Source organism: Macrobrachium nipponense, chromosome 16 (genome assembly GCF_015104395.2).
Source record: "Macrobrachium nipponense isolate FS-2020 chromosome 16, ASM1510439v2, whole genome shotgun sequence".
In the NCBI taxonomy this organism is placed as follows: domain Eukaryota; kingdom Metazoa; phylum Arthropoda; class Malacostraca; order Decapoda; family Palaemonidae; genus Macrobrachium; species Macrobrachium nipponense.
In genome coordinates, this window is record NC_087209.1 from 1,722,906 (window position 1) to 1,744,530 (window position 21,625).

General features: G+C 36.5%; 1 protein-coding gene across 2 annotated transcripts in view; it reads left to right on the forward strand.

Moving 5' to 3' along the window:
• Window positions 1-21,625, forward strand: part of LOC135195510 (probable transcriptional regulatory protein NAMH_0626) — a 94,505-nt gene that overhangs the window by 66,139 nt on the left and 6,741 nt on the right. The window contains exon 1 of one of the 2 annotated variants that reach the window (XM_064221739.1): window positions 21,355-21,509. The exons of the other annotated variant lie outside the window; for it this stretch is intronic. Within the exon in view, the coding sequence (XP_064077809.1) occupies window positions 21,504-21,509 (6 nt within the window). The 5' untranslated portion in view covers window positions 21,355-21,503. Of the gene's footprint in view, window positions 1-21,354; window positions 21,510-21,625 lie in introns of those variants that run through there. 2 annotated transcript variants of the gene reach the window in all.

A 21,625-nucleotide genomic window follows, 5' to 3' on the forward strand; every position in this document is an offset into this window, starting at 1 on the left:
GTGGTGATTGGCATCCGAACGTGAAATGGTTGTCGGTTGTCGAATTTTAGTACCAATTAACTTCGGCTGACGAGGGCCATTGATTTAACGATATATATATATATATATATATATATATATATATATATATATATATATATATATATGTGCGATGATGTTATATTACGAATGTTCCTTTAACCTGTTTATTGTTTTCAATGAAGCAAAATCTTACCTGGCAAGTAATTCAGAATATTAACATCTAAAAACCTTTTAGAGGAAGATACGTCTTATTAAACGTCAAAATATAATAGAAATAAATATAATTGAAATAGAACAAGCTATAGATAGGTCATTTGGAGATGTATGACGTCATTACGTTTTAGATGAAAAAAAAACGAAAAAAAAAAACGAACGGTGAATCTCGAGAGACACGAATTATTTCCCAAATCAATACGAATGAGTCATTTGGTATTTTCAGGTATTCGACTTTTTACTGATTCACTTTTAGCTCAGACGACTCACGAGCGCTTTGTGACTCATTGCCGCTTGCACCAAACTCCCGCGGGGTCTGTTGCAAGTTTCACCAGGTTTTGTTTTGTTAGTGAGTGATTTATTTTTTTATCATTACAAACTGTTTGACATTTTTATCTATTCAATTTTTGTTTTTAATTCTTCGTCTCCATCTTTTTCTTGTGGGTTTATATAAATTGTAACAAGTTTTTTTCAGAAGTTTGTAAACATTATTAATTATTATTATTATTATTATTATTATTATTATTATTATTATTATTATTATTATTATTAATGCACTGCTTCCATTTTTAATTAGCGTTCCGTGATGCAATTATATGGCACTATTTATAAACGTAAAAATAACCGGTTTCCACGCTGAGGTTGGAAAAATTGTTTGTTGTTCCACTAAAAAGTTAATTTTATTTAGGAATTTGTTGAAGGAATGGAAAAAAATATGTTTTTTGTTAAAGGACCCAAACATTCGCTGTTCTTTATGAGGAATATGACATTTGCACCATCTGGAAACAAACATTTTCTCAAACTGGAAACAAACATTTTCTCAAACTGGAAACAAACATTTTCTCAAACTGGGAAAAAACATTTTCTCAAATTGGAAATAAACATTTCTCAAACTGGAAACAAATATTTTCTCAATCTGGGAAATTTTTTTCTCAAACGGGAAACAAACATTTTCTCAAACTGGGAAACAAAATTCTCAAATTGGAAACAAACATTTTCTCAAACTGGAAACAAACATTTTCTCAAACTGGGAAAAAACATTTTCTCAAACTGGAAACAAACATTTTCTCAAACTGGGAAATTTTGTTTTCTCAAATTGGAAAAAAACATTTTCTCAAAGTGGAAACAAACATTTCTCAAACTGGAAACAAACATTTTCTCAAACTGGGAAATTTTGTTTTCTCAAATTGGAAACAAACATTTTCTCAAAGTGGAAACAAACATTTCTCAAACTGGAAACAAACATTTTCTCAAACTGGGAATTTTTTTTTCTCAAATTTGAAACAAACATTTTCTCAAAGTGGAAACAAACATTTTCTCAAAGTGGAAACAAACATTTTCTCAAACTGGGAACAAACTTTTTCTCAAACTGGGAGCAAGCATTTTCTCAAACTGGAAACAAACATCTCTTAAACTAAAAACAAAACAAACATTTTCTCAAACTGGAAACAAACATCTCTTAAACTAAAAACAAAAACAAAAATTTTCTCAAACTGAAACAAACATCTCTTAAACTAAAAACAAAAACAAACATTTTCTCAAACTGGAAACAAACATCTCTTAAACTAAAAACAAAAATTTTCTCAAACTTGAAACAAACATTTTCATAAACGAAGAATAATTGCACTGTAGGCATTAATTAAGGTTCTTTGCAGCGTCCCTTCGACCCCTAGCTGCAACCCCTTTCGCTCCTTTTACTGTACCTCTGTTCATATTCCTTTCCTTCCATCTCACTTTCCAACCTCTCTTAACAATTGATTCTTAGTGAAACTGTGAGGTTTTCCTCCTGTTACGCCTTTCGAACCTTTTACCTTCAATTTTCATTTCAGGACTGAATGACCTCATAGGTCCCAATGCTTGGCCTTTGGTCTGAATTCTATATTCAATTCAACGAAGAATTATAATTTTTATTGTGAAGAAAATCGCAAATTATAACAAAACAATTCAAAAAATTACAATTTCGAAAAATAAGTTTCCATGAATATTTTTGTCTCGAACTTTAAACAATTAATTTTTATTTTTTTATTTGGAAAAAAAATTACTTCTTATGAAAAAATCTTAAACTAAAATTAATTCATATGGAAATGAAATTCAATGTTCTCAGACGCTTAAGATTCAGGTCCATAAGAAAATCGACAACTCAAACCCTAAACAATTATTCTAAATGGAAACGCATTTAATCAAACTTGAAAACAGACTCTCTCTCTCTCTCTCTCTCTCTCTCTCTCTCTCTCTCTCTCTCAAAAAGTACTTGCAAAATTGTAAATAAAAAAGATAAGTTTTTAAAATCGTAATTAGAGAGGACAAAAAAAATACTAATAAATAAATAAAACCAGTTTTTCAATAGTGGTTTCATTTCTTGAAAAACTAGTTTTCCCTGACTGTAGGGACGGCGATCAACCCCGATGTTATATCACCTAATGATCTGAGTTCTACCAGTTGAGCTCTTAAGAATTAGACCTCTCTCTCTCTCTCTCTCTCTCTCTCTCTCTCTCTCTCTCTCTCGTGTCCATCGGTATTGAGAACGTATTGCTCTTAAAACCATCGTACAGAAAAACAGCATCTTAGAGAGAGAGAGAGAGAGAGAGAGAGAGGAGAGAGAGAGAGAGGAGGAGAGAGAGAGAGAGAGAGAGAGAGAGAAAATGCCATTGTTTACAAAACAAGTCCGAGAGTTTACAATGCACAATGCCTCCAGGTGCTATCTTCCCCTATCATTAGTTTCTGGAGGACAAAAAAGAGAGAGAAAAAAAAACGAAAGGAGAAAAAAAAAAGCCCAAAAAGTACCATTACTACAGAGCCAAGGTCACCCCACCCGAGGCCGTCGGTGGTGGATGTCACTGTCGGGTCTTTGGATCGTTACGTAAGAATTCTGTGACGGTTCTGGTTTGTTTACCACAAGCTGAAAGAACGACCATAATTAGACCTCAAGATAGAAGCTGCCATCAACGAACTGCTTCAGATATAAGTCTAGAAAATCTACGTAGATGAGAGAGAGAGAGAGAGAGAGAGAGAGAGAGAGAGAGAGAGAGAGGCCCTGTTGGTCTGTTCATAGCACTTAGACTTCAAGATGGAAGCTGCCATCAACGAACTGCGTCAGATATAAGTCTAGAAAAATCTACAAAGATGCTGACTCTTTTGCCTTGCAACTGCTAGCAGCGGTAAAAAGAGTGAGGGAGAGAGAGAGAGAGAGAGAGAGAGAGAGAGAGAGAGAGAGAGAGAGAGAGAGAGAGAGAGGCCCTTTTGGCCTGTTCATAGCACTTAGACTTCAAGATGGAAGCTGCCATCAACGAACTGCGTCAGATATAAGTCTAGAAAAATCTACCAAGATGCTGACTGTTTTGCCTTGCAACTGCTAGAAGCAGAGGTCAAAAAGGAGAGAGAGAGAGAGAGAGAGAGAGAGAGAGAGAGAGAGAGAGAGAGAGAGAGAGAGGCCCTGTTGGCCTGTTCTTTTAGCACTTAGACTTCAAGATGGACGCTGCCATCAACGAGCTGAGTCAGATGTAAGTCTAGAAAAATCTACAAAGATGCTGACTGTTTTGCCTTGCAACGCTACTGCTAGAAGCAGAGAGAGAGAGAGAGAGAGAGAGAGAGAGAGAGAGAGAGAGAGAGAGAGAGGCCCTGTTCTTAGCAGTACTGGCAATGAACTCATCGGAATGAGAATCCAGCATCGTCTGGTTCCACCGCGGGTTATTATTACCGTATTTGGTCTACTTAAACGTCCCGCTCTCGCTGACTTCGCGTTCTCTTTATATGTGCGTTTTTTTTTGAGGGAGTTCAGAATTATAATAATTCTTCATGAACCAAATGACCAAAGAGATCACAGATACTTGTATGAATGTACTCGGAATAACCGCAGGAAATGCGATGTCTTTAAAGAGCGCAATTTCTTCCACCGAGGAAATGAGACATTACGGAGAGTAGAAGTATCCGTTTCCAACAATAGCACCGGGACTAATGTATCCGCGACAGCTTCGTCGTAAGATCTCTCTCTCTCTCTCTCTCTCTCTCTCTCTCTCTCTCTCTCTCTCTCTCTCTCTTAGGAATCCGATGAAAGAACCAAAACGAAAAACCCACACGGAATCGTTGCGCAAAGTTAATTCTTTCAATGTTTGATATTACCGATTTATACCGAAGTATTGTTCGTGTCGTGGGCATTGTACAGTGTGGGAAAATACTTCTTACTTCTCTTGTTATAGGTAACGATGTCGAAAGAAATCACGCAAGTAATCAGAGAGGTTTTGTGAACATCGCAGCCTCTCCCATACTTCCTGTAGTATTTTCCCCTCTCTGGATCCATCCTCGGTCTGTGCCAAGGTTATGCAGACCGATATTAGACCTTGGTCTAAGCATAAACTACATTTTATATTTTTGCTATTTATTTATTATCGACTTTTGTATCTCTCGACAGATTACCTCGGTCAGACAGGGAAGTGAATAGCATTTGGTCACATGCGATTAAACAAAAAATGCTCTGTAGACTCAAGTATGTGAGATTGTGGGTACATTTGGTCAGCTGTTGTTAAAGGCTTTGCAAGATGATCAGAATTGCTATGTAATCCATAGTATCATGAAAAATTCCGATCATTTAGCACCTCAGGGTGTATGTTGAAGGTCTCTTTTTACATGATATTGGTGTATAAAAGTTAAAGCAAATTAGTGACGAGCATAGCCCATGGACATTGGTCTAAACATAACCTGAAGCGCGCTTCATTTTTTTATTTTATTTACCATAGACCCAAGCATCCCCTAGACTGTTTTTATTGATCAGACAGGGGACTGAATGGTATTCTGTAACATTTGGTGCACAGAATGTCCTTCATACAGACCTATAAAGACCTTGATCTTTGGTTCTTAGCATGAACTACATTGCATTTCTGTTTTAGTTTTGCCGTAGGCCTTAGCAGCACGTAGACCAATTTCTGGATCCGCTATGCGAGTGAATAAGTTTTCTCTCAATTCTGGTTGAACGAAATGCCTTCCATTAACTCTATAAGGACTTTGATCTTGGCGAAATGTTTTTCATTTACAATAGGCCTAAGCATCCCATGGAATCGGTTCCATTATCAAACACAAGTGCATATTCGTCAGTTGCAATTTCAGAAATCACTCCCATCCAGGAAGAGACTCGCTTCCGCCCCTCTCCTAGCTGAATAATCTTGACTATATAGTCATGACAACATACTTATTACGTTGTTTTACTCTCGGCAGATATCATTTTCCACGCTACCCTATCAGGTTCTCTCCCTGCCGTCCTTGCAACGGTGCATGCTGAATGTACCTTACGTTCTTTGTGCCTGTCTGAAGGTAACCCTTCAGTGTTTCCCTGCACGAGTATTCTAACCTTTGCAGAGGACTTTTACAACCAACGGAGGTGGCATTTCTTGGCGAGTGGTTTCGAACGTGGAGTGTAGTACCTGGTATTGCAAAAACCACGACAATTTTTCTATGGTTTTACTGCCGTCAAAAGAAATGTCTCTCTTGTTTGACCAAAACAAGAGAAAATTGGAGAACTTCAGTTGTACCACTTGATTGGACTGTGATTAGACTCAGCCTTAGATGAAGACGACATGTCAGATATAAGTCATTATTATTGTCACTGAAAGTAATCACAGATTATTAGAAACAAGCTCAAGAAGTACTTGCAAAGTAAGCTTCCACAGAAAAGAAAATACCCGCGCAGAGAGAGAGGGAAAGACAATACAATATTACAAACATCAAACAAATAAAGAAGCGACATTCAAGAAATTACTATACGCACACCAAAAGCTACATCAATCAGAAAACTAAGGCACTGATGCATGGCTCTCCTAAAAAGTAGCATTACACTTGCTTTTAAAAGCTCAATAGCAGTGCTAAGACGCCTTGAGAGCCCCAGACCGAGGTCTAGATTGTGCCACTAATGACGAAGACCCGTCGGAGCAAGAAACCCAGAAGGGGACCTTCAGGTCCTGGGGACCTTGAGGTGATTAAGAGCATAGAGAAGGTACACATAATAAGTGCAATGCGGAACTCCTGCTTGAAGGATTCCTGTTTAGGGTTCAGTAGGATTTCATTGTTAATCCTATGGAACTGAAGGAGTTTTACATTATTCCTTTTTCTGTCTAGATGAAAAGGTCGAATTTTGCTAACTATACTTTAAATTTTCTTTATTTTTTTACCTTGTATAAGACTCATATACATGTATGCATGTATATTTTAGCATTAATAGATCACATTTATAGTGTAGATTTGCATGTATTGAGACTATGTACGGCAGCAAACAGGAAGCACATGTGTAGGATTATAGTTTATGTTTGTACATAAATGAATAAATATAGATGTAAGGAGAAAACGACCCTTACAGATACTAATATATAAATTTAACCACAACACAGTTTCTCCATTCTTTTTCCAAAATTTAGACAGAGGCAACTTATTTCCAGGAAAGAGAAAATGGTAGTCAACACGCAGTAGTGACGAATTCAACCTTAGAAAAACAAAATTGGTCATATTTTACGAGAACTTACTAATTACTTGAAGCATTACAAGGCTCTGTGCGCGGTTTGGTTGCGGTGAAGAAATGCTTAGGGTGTGATGACAGAAAGGAAAAAATAATTCGTCCATTTAAATACCTCAGGTACGAAAGTAGTCATTGAACCGGTTTGTTTTTACTGATGTATGACTCTCTCTCTCTCTCTCTCTCTCTCTCTCTCTCTCTCTCTCTCTCTCTCACACACACACACACACACACACACACACACACGCACAGCTACTGATCATTCTCGTTTTGTCTATGTCTATCAGTGCCGCGTAGTCTGCTCTCTTTGTTCATTATCTCTCGTCAGGAATCTCTCTCCTCTTTTGTCACCTGTTCTTGGCGCTCTCATCACGTTCCGATGGCTCTTTTTGACTTCCTGTCGCCCTGATATTGTTTCCATCCGTGCATATCTCTCCCCCCTTCTGGTTAACGACTCCGGTCACACCCTCCAAAACGCGTCCATTTGGCGTATCCACCCTTCCGTTCCCGCGCATTTCGGAGGTACCTACGCGTAGCCTGTTGCATCTCGTCCTAACTTTCATGGAGAGTGCTTGGAGTGGGCTCAGTTTCTTTGCTACTTATCCCAAATAGCCTGTTGCATCTGGACTTTGTTGTAGATGATTCCATTGATGAACCTACGTGAAGACTCCTTTTGTTTTTCCCCGTGACCATTCTGTCTCAGGTTGTCTTATACTGCCAGCTAACTACGTATACTCTGTTTTTTTTCATCTGTCCATCCGCCTGTGGTGTTTGAGTATGGTAACACTGCGCCCCGGGCTTTAGATGGTTACATTCAGCTTACATTCAACAATTATAATAATATCCTTTTTCGAATATTAACGGTGTAATTCGCATACAGTAAATTATTAAAACACTTTTCAGTTGTAAATGTACACCCAGATATCCTTTTATTTACCTAAAACTTACACATAGCGTAACTATCTTAAGCCTGGGACGCAGTGTTACCATACTCAAACACCACAGGCGGATGGACAGATGGAAAAAAACAGAGTATAGACGCTGTTTTTTTATTTTATTTTCTTTTGCCGTTAAAATCTGGCTTTGAAAGCCGTTGAATATATTGTTCGAATGTATTCATAAATACACTGACAGCATTGAGAGAATTTTGTACGTTTACTGTAGACTCACTGTGTTGGAGATAAAGTTCATAGGTCTAGCTAGAACCGGATGGGTGGAACTTGGTTAGACCTATGCTATGACATCGCACTCATACATCATACTGTGATCCCCTTTGTAGACGATATTGCGCAACAGGAACATTAGGTACAGTCGCATGGGTCCTATATGTACAGATCTCGGCAATTTACCTCTCCGAGTCCTTAGGCAAATCGTGCAGGGGGTTACGACATCCTTCGGGAACAGACGCTGCAATTTGGGCCAATTTCGATTTCTTTGACATGTCCGTCAGGCTTAGCGGGAAACACAAAGGTATTTCGTATCGTCACTTCCTTGTTGGTTTGCTTTAGTTTCTGAAGTCTTTGGAGCGTGACAAACTGAATCGGTTGACGTAACAGTTTATAAAGGTTTACTTTTGGTATAAGCCTGTTTTTTTTTTAATCCTCAGGGAGATAGGCCTAATCCAAACAGCAGTGAAATCATACATGCGTCTATATGTTTTACGTTTTAATCTTTATGGGAGTATTTTTCATGCTACAAAGAGAGAGAGAGAGAGAGAGAGAGAGAGAGAGAGAGAGAGAGAGAGAGAGAGAGAGGTAACACCAAACGTAATGGAATGTTATCATCTTCGTAACATCGCATATTCATCTAATGAGACCAATAAAAAAATAAAATATCCGAGCGTCATGCATGAAGTGTAGGAGTAATTGTGATTATGATAACAATAATTGATATAATGATAGGCAATTTATCATTAAGCGGAGACTGAACTCTGATTGAGTTGGAATTTCATTGTAAATTATCGTGAGTTTCCTCTTTCTCTCTCTCTCTCTCAGCAGTGATTTTTTTAGAAGACCAGTGTATATGTGTGTAGGTGTGCGTTCTCTCTCTCTCTCTCTCTCTCTCTCTCTCTCTCTCTCTCTCTCTCAATAATGATTTTGAGATATGTGTACGTGTGTGTGATTGTGTATGTGTTTACGTATGCAGGTGTGAATTTATGTTGACTCTCTCTCTCTCTCTCCTATACGAAGCTAGTCTCTTAATCGACGAAGTTGAACGTCACTGGTTCTGGTCTCTACGTGGATGGGTGTCCACCGGCGAAGACAGACGACCCTGATGTTCTGGTCGTACCAATGGGTCACAACGGTACCCGAAAAGCCATTAGATTAAATGATGGGAGTTAATGATGACGAGAAACTTCTTTGCAATGGAATTTTATCGGAAAGTTACAAATAACGTGATTTTATTGTAAGGATGATACAAAATACTTTTATTTTTATTTTTCAGTTAAAAAATAATGTTTATCTCGAGCTTAGTCAGTCGAAGTGATTTTGTATCAGTCAAAACAAATCGCATTGAAAATAAATATTAAATTAATATATTTCAGGGTTGGTTTTATGTGTGAAATTCAATTTTGTTATTTAAAATTTATGAATTAAAATTAAATTTTTTCCATATATACAAATCGGACATTCTTTCCCCTTCGCTAAATTATGATGATAAAGTCTTTCACTTTCTATAAAATCTAACTGAACTTCCTTTAAAAAATCCGATTTTGTAATTTTTACATAAAACTCAAAAATAAAAAAAAATCTCCAAATACATTAGAAAAATAAGGTCGCTGCCATTAAAACTGCAAAAATCTGATTAGTACTAAATTTTTTCACCGTTTATAAAATCTAACTGTATTCCTTTCAAAAATCTGCTTTTGTAGTTTTTACATAAAACGACCGCCGCCACCCCCCCCCCCCCCCACCTCACACAAAAAAAAGGAAAAAAAGAAAAACAGTCCCTGATATGTTATTCAAATCCGCACCTATTGTTTTTATTTTAAAAAAAAGGTCCCATTATATATTATTCAAATCCGGACCTATCATGTTTATATAAAAACAAGTTCCCTGATACATCAAATCGACACCTATCATCTTTATAATAAAACAACTAAAGAAAAAAAACCAGCCTCCAAATGAGTTTAGAAGACAAGGTCACTGCCATTTTAAAACGTCCAAGGTTTTTTTATTTGTTTTATAACTATTCACAACAGTTATGATTGTCGGAAGAAAGGAAATAAAAATGTATTAATTTTATTTTTTTATTTTTTTTTACTATTTTGCGGTCTTCGTTATCAACGACCTTCTATAAAAAAAAAAAAAAAAACTTTATTAGAAAGTTACTGTTTTGTCCTTTGACATTTCGAAGGAATTCAGTTTCCGCTGTGATTTGGACAGTCGTTTCAATATCCAGTTATTCAATGTATATTTATCTTTTAATTTTTATTCCTTTATATATCCATTCATTCATAAACTTATTAATTTATTCAATTGTTTACTTATTTATTTCTTTCACTTGTGAATTTATTCATTCATTTATTCATGTTACTATTTCATTTTATTCATTTATTCATTCATTCATAAACTTATTAATTTATTCAATTAATTTACTTATTTATTTATTCATTTGTTTATTGATTCATTCGTTCAATTGCTTACTTATTTAATTATTTATTTATTCACTTATTAATTTATTCACTCATCTATTCATTTTGTTTATTAATTTCATTTAGTTATTCATTCATCCATTCATTTATTTATTCATTTATGTGTTTATCTATTTTCCATTCATTCAATAATTTGATGATTTTTGTAATTTCTTAATTGTATCTATTTTTATATATATTTACATATTTGTAAATATTTATATATTAATTAATATATTTATTCATTGAATAAATTACGTTTTGTCTATTTGTTTGTTTGTTTGCTGGTAAGTCTCTTTGCATATTTGTCGCTTTGTCTCTTTGCATGTTTATTTGTTTTGTAGATTTGCATGTTTGTTCGTTTGTCTGTTTGCAAGGTTGTTCATTCGTCGGTTTGTCTGTTTGCATGTTTGTTCGTTTGTCGGTTTGTTGGCTTGCATTTTTTTTCGTTTGTCGGTTTGTCTGTTTGCATGTTTGTTCGTTTGTCGGTTTGTCTATTTGCATGTTTGTTCGTTTGTCGGTTTGTCTGTTTGCATGTTTTTTAGTTTGTTGGTTTGTCTGTTTTTCGTTAATCGGTTTGTCTGTTTGCATGTTTTTTTAGTTTGTAGGTTTGTCTGTTTGTGTTTTTCGTTTGTCGGTTTGTCTTATTCTATGTTTGTTCATTTGTTGGTTTGCCTGTTTACATGTTTGTTAGCTTGTCTGTTTGTGTGTTTGTTCGTTTGTCGGTTTGTCTCTCTCTGTTTGCTCATTTGTGGGTTTGTCTGTTTGCATGTTTGTTAGTTTGTCAGTTTGTATGTTTGCATGTTTGTTAGAAAGATTACGCGTCCAAATTTTGCCCAAAATGTGGACCTCTTGACTGGCAACAAAAGATTACGTTTTGGGAGAACTAGGAATGTAACTTATGGGAAAAAAGGAACGTTTTGGGGTTGGGGGCCGGGGGGGAGAGAGCATTTTTAATTGTTTGCTCAGTCTTGCTGTCTCTAAACGCTTTTGTTTTTGGTGTGCCATTTTATGAAATGAACATGAATATTAATGGCCATAAGTTTCAGTTTATTTTAAATGCATTTTCCATGATTGTTGTTTCTTCATATCTTTTACAAGCTATTTATATCTTGGTTCGAAACTATTTTTCTACATCTGTAAAAGGACAATAAAATCTTCTTGGGTAAATTGCTTTTCATGAATTATAATTTTTAAAAATTAAATATAAAAAGAAATAAAATACATTTGCGTCACTATCCACTTGACGTTTATGCATTTCGTTACTAAAAACTCAATGCCTAAAGAGAGAAATATCGAGTATTTCTTGTAAGTCCATTAAATAAAAAAATACAAATAAATATTTCTTGCAATAACTAATGAATGAAAATAAAGAATACATCCACGAAATGCACACGGAAGAATACGAACACTCTTTGCAAGCAAACAAAATGACAAAAGCCAGTCTAAACATTAATTTTCTCTCGTGTGATTTAGCGAATCACAGTTCGTCCCTGAGCGAAATGTTGGAAGGGGGCGGGGCTAAAATAAAAAAGGTGTCGAAACGCCGCCAGATCACTAAACAGGAAACGGAAGAGGAAGAATATTGTTTCGTTAGGTCACAGTAGCCGAAGGGCGATCACGATTGACTCCCAGTTGACCGAAGAATAGTAGATGGAATTCGTGGAACGAATTAAAAAGGATCTGGGTCCTCAGTTACACACGTTGTTACAGGTTGTTTCAAAAGGGGATTTGATGAGGATTCAGTCAGTTTAAGAAACTGGAACGGAGATGTTTCTGGAAATTGAGGAAAAAATAAAAACACTGAAAATAATAGGGCACGGAGACATAATGCTAAACTATTATTATTATTATTATTATTATTATTATTATTATTATTAATTATTATTATTATTATTATTATTATTATTGTTGTTGTTGTTGTTGTTGTTGTTCAGAAGGTGAACTAGAAACGGATATAGTTCTGGAAAGTTATTATTATTATTATTAATTTTCTTTATTCATTATTAGTATTATTATTATTCCTAATAGATAGTAGCACAAGTCTTCAAATGGAGAAACAAATCCACAGTTATGTAAATATACATATATTTAAATTTAAAACTGTAAGGATAGCTTTCGGGAATCTGTTCGGTTCCCCTTATCAATTGATAAGGGGAACCGAACAGATTCCTGAAAGCTATCCTTACAGTTTTAAATTTAAATATATGTATATTTACATAACTGATGGATTGTTTATTCTTCCTTATTATTATTATTATTTTATTTTATTATTATTATTATTATTATTATTATTATTATTATTATTATTATTATTTTATTATTATTATTATTCATTTGAAACAAACTTACAGGAGCCACCGACTTAGAATTCAAGCTTCCAGAGAATATGATGTTCATTTGAAAGAAATTACAGAAGATAAACGGAAATACAGAAAGAAGAGACCAGTTATTAGAAAATAATTATGAATTAACAGCTCAGTAAATAAAGAGATAAAAGTAAAAGGAGAATAATTGTTCCAGGGTAGTAATGTCTTGCATTTTCTCTTGAACTTTTTGAAGTTTGATGTCTAAACCAGTCCCTTACGACGCTCCTGATTGGCTGTTGATAAGCCAATGACAGGGCTGGAAACTCTCAAGTCTCTCTCTTGACAATTCATATAGGCAGGATGTATCTTCCACCTCTCCTGAGGGATGCTTTTGAAGGACGTATCCGTCAGGAAAAGTGGAACATACATCCTACCAATGTGAACTCTTTAGAGAGATTGAGAGTTTCCAGCTCCGTGATTGGCTTATCAACAGCCAATCAGGAGCGTCGTAAGGGACTGGCCTAGGCATCAGATGCATCGGTGATGTGAATCTACTATAGTTACTAAAAGGAAATAAAAGTGTTTGTTTGAAAGATACAGTAAATTCTGGATTTAGAGCACACAGTGATAACGAGTGGAAGCTGAATTGAAATTTTATATATAAATATATAGCCACACAAATGCAAAACTAGTCAGTCTGTTTGCGCTTCTTAGCACACAAATTTTCACAGAGGAACTAGAATTAAAAGTAAACAGGTGGCATGGGTTATAACTGAGGCCAGAATTCAGTCTTCGTTGTTGAAGAAGAAGAAGAAGAAGAAGAAGAAGAAGAAGAAGAAGAAGAAGAGAGAGAGAAGAGAGAGAGAGAGAGAGAGAGAGAGAGAGAGAGAGACTGCCCGGACCTCTGTTACGTGAGCCAGAACCATTATAGAAAGCGATTAATGGAGGAACCAATAAGAGAAAACAGATTTGAAAACGTGTAGGAATGAAGGAAGTAAGAGAGATGTGAACGACATGAAACTGTCGGTGGTCAGAACATTTGTGGCAAGTATACAGCGCATGCTCCTATGGATTCTTTTGTGTTTCTGTAGAGAAAGTGCATAAGCTTCCTTTGAGGAAAAATGCAAAATAGATTTAGGTAAACGCGAAACAGTTTTGATGATATATATATATATATATATATATATATATATATATATATATATATATATATATATATGGCCATATTTGTATTCAGAATATCCCTATAGGTCTACAAAACAAATCGTACTGTGAATCAACAGCAGAAAAGATAAATGAAAAGGATTCCTTTAGAATCATGATTAGGTAGTGGGACCCTATATTACAGTGTATACCGTGACCGTAGTTTATAGTGACCATGGCTTATAGTGACCATAATTTATGGTGAACAGAGACAGACATGGCTGCTCAAAACGAGCTCTTGTCACCGAGAGAAAAGTGCGTGTTTTAACGAACGTTTGTACCTGCACGGCGATAAACAAACCTATTATAAAAAGACGCATGTTGAACTATTCATAAGATTTTAGACGAAAGCCGAAGATAGCGATAGAATGCAGATGTTCTGCGTATCTCTTAGAGAATACAGGTGTTGTGCATATCTCTAGAGGACACAGGCCTTTATGCATATTTCTGGAGAAACCAGATGTGCGTATCTCTAAAGAACGCAGATGTGCGTATCTGTAGGGAATACAGGTGTCTGCGGTATCTCTAGAGAATGCAGTTGTCTATGTGTATCTCTAGAGAATGCAGGTGTCTGTGTGTATCCCTAGCGAATGCAGATGTCTGTGCATATCTCTAGAGGACACAGGCCTTCTGCATATCTCTAGAGAACGCAGATGTGTTATATCTGTAGGGAATCAGGTGTCGTGTGTATCTAATGCAGGTGTCTGTTTGTACCCTAGAGAATGCAGGTGTCGTGTGTATCCCTAGCGAATGCAGATGTCTGTGCATATCTCTAGAGGACACAGGCCTTCTGCATATCTCTAGAGAACGCAGATGTTGTATGTATCTGTAGGGAATACAGGTGTCTGTGTGTATCTCTAAAGAATGCAGGTGTCTGTTTGTATCCCTAGAGAATGCAGGTGTCTGTGTGTATCTCTAGAGAATACAGGTGTTGTGCATATCTCTAGAGAACGCAGATGTTGTGCATAATACGCAGGCCTTGTGTGTATCTCTAGAGTGCAGGTATCTGTGTGTATCTCTAGTGAACACAGGTGTCTATGCGTATCTCTAGAGAACGCAGGTGTCTGTGTGTATCTCTCGAGGACGCAGGTGTTGTTGTATGTCTGTACTCGAGACGCAGAGGATAACCAGAAGTGCAAAACCTCCTTGGAATGCCCAGTCATTCTTCCAGCTTCGAGGGTTAACAACTCCGATCGAGTGACCTCTCCTCCTCCTCCTCCTCCTCCTCCTTCACCCCCTCCTCCTCCACCTCTCCTACCTCCACCTCCTCCACCTCCTCCTCCCCTCCTCCTCCACCTCCTCCTCCTCCTCCTCCTCCTCGAGACGCAGACGTCACAAAGTGCAGATTCACGCAGAACAATAGAAGGGACCTTTTTTCTTTTCATTGCTTTGTCTTTGTCTCCGACCTTTAGGCTGTGAGGTGCCCGAAGGCGTTCTCGTCTCTTCTCTGGAATTCCAAGAAGAATCTTAAGTTTATCTTTTAAGGACAGCAGTTAATTGGTTTTATTATTTCTCTAGATGACGAATCTGGAGGGAAATGAATGAAATAATGGCTCCATGGAGTATTGTTGCTCAGGGTTTGAGCGCATCTCGGCAGAACTGGATAGTTTTTATTGTCCCTCTTCCAAATCATTGACCGTCGCACTTCGGTGTAATTTACTGAAGTACTGAATTGTCATTTTCCGTGTACAAGAAATAGGAACCAGACCAGAGAAAACCATTTTATAGTTAGTTCATCTAACTACAAAAGCACATTTCTTAAATGTGTATTTATAATGAATAGTATTCACGAACACTCTTGAAGAGAAAAGTCACTTTTAAACTTGTTTTCCAGGGAACGAATATTCTCGAACTGGTGAATCTACTTGTATGGAAAGCGGCTGCGTTCTTTGTTTTGACAGCACAGACATGTATGTCTTCATCCCAGTCGCTGACGACACTCTGTGTTGAAATGAGGACTTCATCTTTTGTCTTCCACCGTAATCGGATTGGACAAGAGGCAATTCATCTGATCAACGAACCCGCCCTCAACCTCTCTCTCTCTCTCTCTCTCTCTCTCTCTCTCTCTCTCTCTCTCTCTCTCTCTCTCTCTCTCCTGCAAAGTGTCAGCGTCTTTCTACAGGTAGTTTGTCAGTCAGTGTCCCCCCTGAGATTAAGGGGAGCAAGAGGCTGAATTTCAAGCTTTGGAACTCTCTCCCACTTTTACCCTGTTGCTTCCACCCCCATGTATCTTTTCGTTTCCTCAGTCCTAGGCTGGATAGGAGCCTTTTAGCTTCTTATGTCATTATTGCTAAAATGTATGAATCTGGAATCATCTAACTTTTTTCTCTCTGTCATATATATATATATATATATATATATATATATATATATATATATATATATGTATATATATATATATATATATATATGTATATGTATATATATATATGTATGTATATATATATAAATATAAATAATATATATATATATATATATATATATATATATATATATATATATATATATAAATTTACTGTAAAGGCAAAATACAATGTTTGTTGAGGTTGCGCATAAATTATATATATATATATATATATATATATATATATATATATATATATATATATAAAGAGAGAGAGATGAGAGAGAGAGAGAGAGAGAGAGAGAGAGAGAGAGAGAGAGAGAAAGTTTATTTATAACCTAGAAGATAAAATAACAGCCATTTGAAAGCGTCTAGTCATTCTACAGTAAATAATATCACCAACATCTCAGTGTCGTATACTCTTAATTGCAACTTAATGCCGAATGACTAAGAGCCTTCAAATGCCTAATACGTTGTCATTTAAGTCATAAGCAAATCAACAGGATGACACTGAGATAATACATTTCTCCGAGCCTTGTAAACTGTTTAATGAGCAAATTAGCCGACCGCACGAAAGGACGTCGCAAGACAGAACTAATGTGAACAATTCCTCATGATGAAATTGACCATCATCTCGGGCAACAATTAAAAAAATTCTATAAAAGGACTGGCGAGATCAAAGTCACCCGGGCATATTATAAGGGGTTAATCTTTATCTTTTTTTATTATTATGCACCGTATTCAATCGCACGAACTTGACAGGCATTTCGTGAACGAAATGACGAAAATTTAAGTGTAAGTTGTCATGCTTCTTCTTCTTTGCAAGTTGAGTCAGCAGACGTGACCTCGAGTTTTCTCATTTCGTAGTTATGCATAATTTTAAGAGTCAGTGATATGTTATATTTATCCTGGTTGTGTACTCTTGTTCGCAGTACAAGACAGCAAAATGCTGCAGTTTCTTCTTTTTGAAAGCACTCGGACACGCAGTGGTCTTTTTTTTTTTTTTAAATACTAGATTGGACTTGTTAACAGAAACGTACCATTCAAAAAAAAAAGAAGAAAAAAGACCCGAAAGACCAATTATTTCATATTGTCACGTAAGTCGCCACAGAACGATGTGGGATAGGAAAATCACGCGTTGAAATGCAGTAAAAAAAGAAAAGAGAGAGAGAGAGGGAGAGAGAGAGAGAGAGAGAGAGAGAGACACTGGAGAGGAGAAAGACAACGTGAAGATAATATTAGTTTCAAACGAAAAAAAAAAAAATAAATTGAACTTCCAGGAAATATGACAAATGTTGTATTTTTCACATATGATGTGATGTCAATGAAATGTAACGATACAAAGGAATCTCAAATGTAATGGGTTTATACATTGATCATAAAAAAAACTTTTGGCTATCCCTAACAGGCATCAAGAAAGGACTGATAGCTGGGATAGTTAGTGGGATGTGAAACGACTCCAAATGTAGATCTTTATTCATTAGGCCGCGTCGTTACTGTATTTCTAATAATATGATTCGTTGTGCACTGTTAAAAAATACACCTGTGGCCTCGAGTCTTGGTTTCCATTTTAATGACACACCCGAAGGTTATATCGAAAGTCTTCCAGGGAGCTACAGTGTTATTCGTAAACCTCCGTACATTGACAGGGATGTTGGTATTCACGCTGCGTATACTGCAGATCCTGTCTTCTTCTACCATTATTGAATATTGTTCTCAATCCTTTCTGGGCGTCGGTAGCTCCTCGGGATCCCTGTTTTCGAGCAAATTTGATAGAAGTCGTAAATGTAAATTATGTAATCATCATACTCTGTAAGAAACCCTGTTTGAACTTCCTACTATGTGAGATCTATTTCAAATAGAGGCTTCCATCACCATTGTCTGTAATGCCTGAACGAACTGGAATTAAGAATTATGTGCTGCTCACAGTTCCGAGCATCAGCGTTCACATTCTTTTGCTGAGCTACGATAATAAGTAAAAGAGATATTTTATATACTGGTCCCTTACTAGCTATAGTTTTTCACTCTGTCTGTCAGCCTGTCTGTTTGTTTGGCTATCCGTCACTGTGACTGTCACACTTACCCAGCTCATACTTTAGCAATAGAACAATCTTTCTGATAAGTAGCAGCAATAGTACTTCAAAGCTTTATTCATCCCTGCATGAAATGTTATGGCAGGTCTGCTGTTTATTTATATATATTATCTGATTGTTAATTTTCCTTCATTCATTATTTGTTGTCTGTTCTCTTCCCCGTGGTGTTAAAGAGTCAGTTTATTCTATGGCATTTTTAATAATAATAATAATAATAATAATAATAATAATAATAATAATAATAATAATAATAATAATAATAATAATAATAATAATAAACCACAGGAAGAACATCCTTAGTCCAGAAAGACAAGAGTAAGGGAAATATAGCCAGTAACTACAGGCCTATCACCTGCCTACCAATAATGTGGAAGTTACTAACAGTTATCATCAGCGAAAGGCTATACAACTACCTAGAGGAGACAAACACCATCCGCCACCAACAGAAAGGCTGCAGAAGGAAGTGTAGGGGCACAAAAGACCAGCTCCTGATAGACAAAATAGTAATGAAGAACAGTAAGAGAAGGAAAACCAACCTAAGCAAGGCATGAATAGATACAAGAAAGCCTTCGACATGGTACCACACACATGGCTAATAGAATGCCTGAAAATATATGGGGCAGAGGAAAACACCATCAGCTTCCTCAAAAATACAATGCGCAAAACTGGATACAATAGTTACAAGCTCTGGAATAAGACTAGCAGAGGTTAATATCAGGAGAGGGATCTTCCAGGGCTTGACTCACTGTCCCCACTACTCCTTCGTAGGTAGCCATGATTCCCTATGGACAAAAGTACTGCAGAAGATGGATGCCGGGTACCAACTCAAGAAAAGAGGCCACAGAATTAACCATCTGATGTTCATGGACGACATCAAGCTGTATGGTAAGAGCATCAAGGAAACAGTTACCCTAATCCAGACTGTAAGGATTGTATCTAGGGACATCAGGATGGAGTTTGGAATAGAAAAATGCGCCTTAGTCAACATACAAAAGGGCAAAGTAACAAGGACTGAAGGGATAAAGCTACCAGATGGGAACAACATCAAACGCAGATGAGACGGGATACAAATACCTGGGAATAATGGAAGGAGGGGATATAAAACATCAAGAGATGAAGGACACGATCAGGAAAGAATATATGCAGAGACTCAAGGCGATACTCAAGTTAAAACTCAACGCCGGAAATATGATAAAAGCCATAAGCACATGGGCAGTGCCAGTAATCAGATACAGCGCAGGAATAGTAGAATGGACGAAGGCAGAACTTCGCAGCATAGACCAGAAAACGAGGAAACATATGACAATACACAAAGCACTACAACCCAAGAGCAAATACGGACAGACTATACATAACACGAAAGGAAGGAGGGAGGGGACTACTAAGCATAGAGGACTGCGTCAACATCGAGAACGGAGCACTGGGGCAATATCTGAAAACCACTGAAGACGAGTGGCTCAAAAGTGCATGGGAAGAAGGACTGATAAAAGTAGACGAAGACCCAGAAATATACAGAGACAGGAGAAAGACAAGCAGAACAGAGGAATGGCATAACAAACCAATGCACGGACAATTCATGAGACAGACTAAAGAACTAGCCAGCGATGACACGTGGCAATGGCTACTGAGGGGAGAGCTCAAGAAGGAAACTGAAGGAATGATAACAGCGGCACAAGATCACGCCCTAAGAACCAGATATGTTCAAAGAACGATAGATGGAAGTAACATCTCTCCCATATGTAGAAAGTGCAATACGAAAAATATAACCATAAACCACATAAGCGAATGTCCGGCACTCGCATAAAACCAGTACAAAAAGAGGCATGATTCAGTAGCAAAAGCCCTCCACTGGAGCCTGTGCAAGAAACACCAGCTCCTTGCAGTAATAAGTGGTACGAGCACCAACCTGAAGGAGTGATAGAAAACGACCAGGCAAAGATCCTCTGGGACTATGGTATCAGAACAGATAGGGTGATAGGTGCAAATAGACCAGACGTGACGTTGATTGACAAAATCAAGAAGAAAGTATCACTCATTGATGTCGCAATACCATGGGACACCAGAGTTGAAGAGAAAGAGAGGGAAAAAATTGATAAGTATTAAGATCTGAAAATAGAAATAAGAATGATATGGGATATGCCAGTGGAAATTGTACCCATAATCATAGGAGCACTAGGCACGATCCCAAGATCCCTGAAAAGGAATCTTGAAAAACTTGAGGCTGAAGTAGCTCCAGGACTCGTGCAGAAGAGCGTGATCCTTGAAACGGCACACATAGTAAGAAAAGTGATGGACTAGGCCTAAGGAGGCAGGATGAAACCCGGAACCCCACACTATAAATACCACCCAGTCGAATTGGAGGACTGTGAGAGACACACACACACACACACAAAATAATAATAATAAATACCACCCAGTCGAATTGGAAGACTGTGAGAGACAAAAAAAATAATAATAATAAATGCAAAACTTCAGTTTGAGAACAAACAACTATTTTAAGCTTGTGATTTGTTACAAAAGTAATGTAGGCTTAGTAATATATATATATATATATATATATATATATATATATAATATATACAAATATATATATATATATATATATATATATATATATATATATATATATATATATATATATATATATATATATATATATATATATATAATATATATATATATATATATATATATACACTACGAGAGTGAGGAAAGAATTACTAACACAATTATTATATATATATATATATATATATATATATATATATATATATATATATATATATGTGTGTGTGTGTGTGTGTGTGTGTGTAATAGAAGTAGGACGTATTGACATAATAAGTACGAGTAAAATACTGTTAGCTGTCTTCAATTTCAAAGAATAAAGGAAAAGGACGTTTGGACGAAGAATTACAGTAAAATTCCTTTTAATAGGCATGGGATATTGTTGTATTATAGAAGAATAAAAAAAAACACAAGCTTTAAAACCCACCTTAGTTGGATTACGTAAACGCAATGCCTCAGTCAGTGAACGCTCGGTGGATAAGCAGTGAAATGTTTACAAAATAGGGGTGACTATGGTAAAGTTTGTAAACTCGAATAAGTTGTGATGGTTAATTTGGACGTGATATATATCCCCTGATAAGATACAAGCTGACGTTATATATAGAGAGGTTTCTTAGTTATCAAAATGCAGGTATGTATTTGATGACAGTTGGTGAAGAGCTAAGAAAACCTGAATGGTTAGTTGACTGTGGTTAGCTGGGGCTAATGTAGATGTAGGTTAAGAACCGGCGGGCTTAACTAAAGACC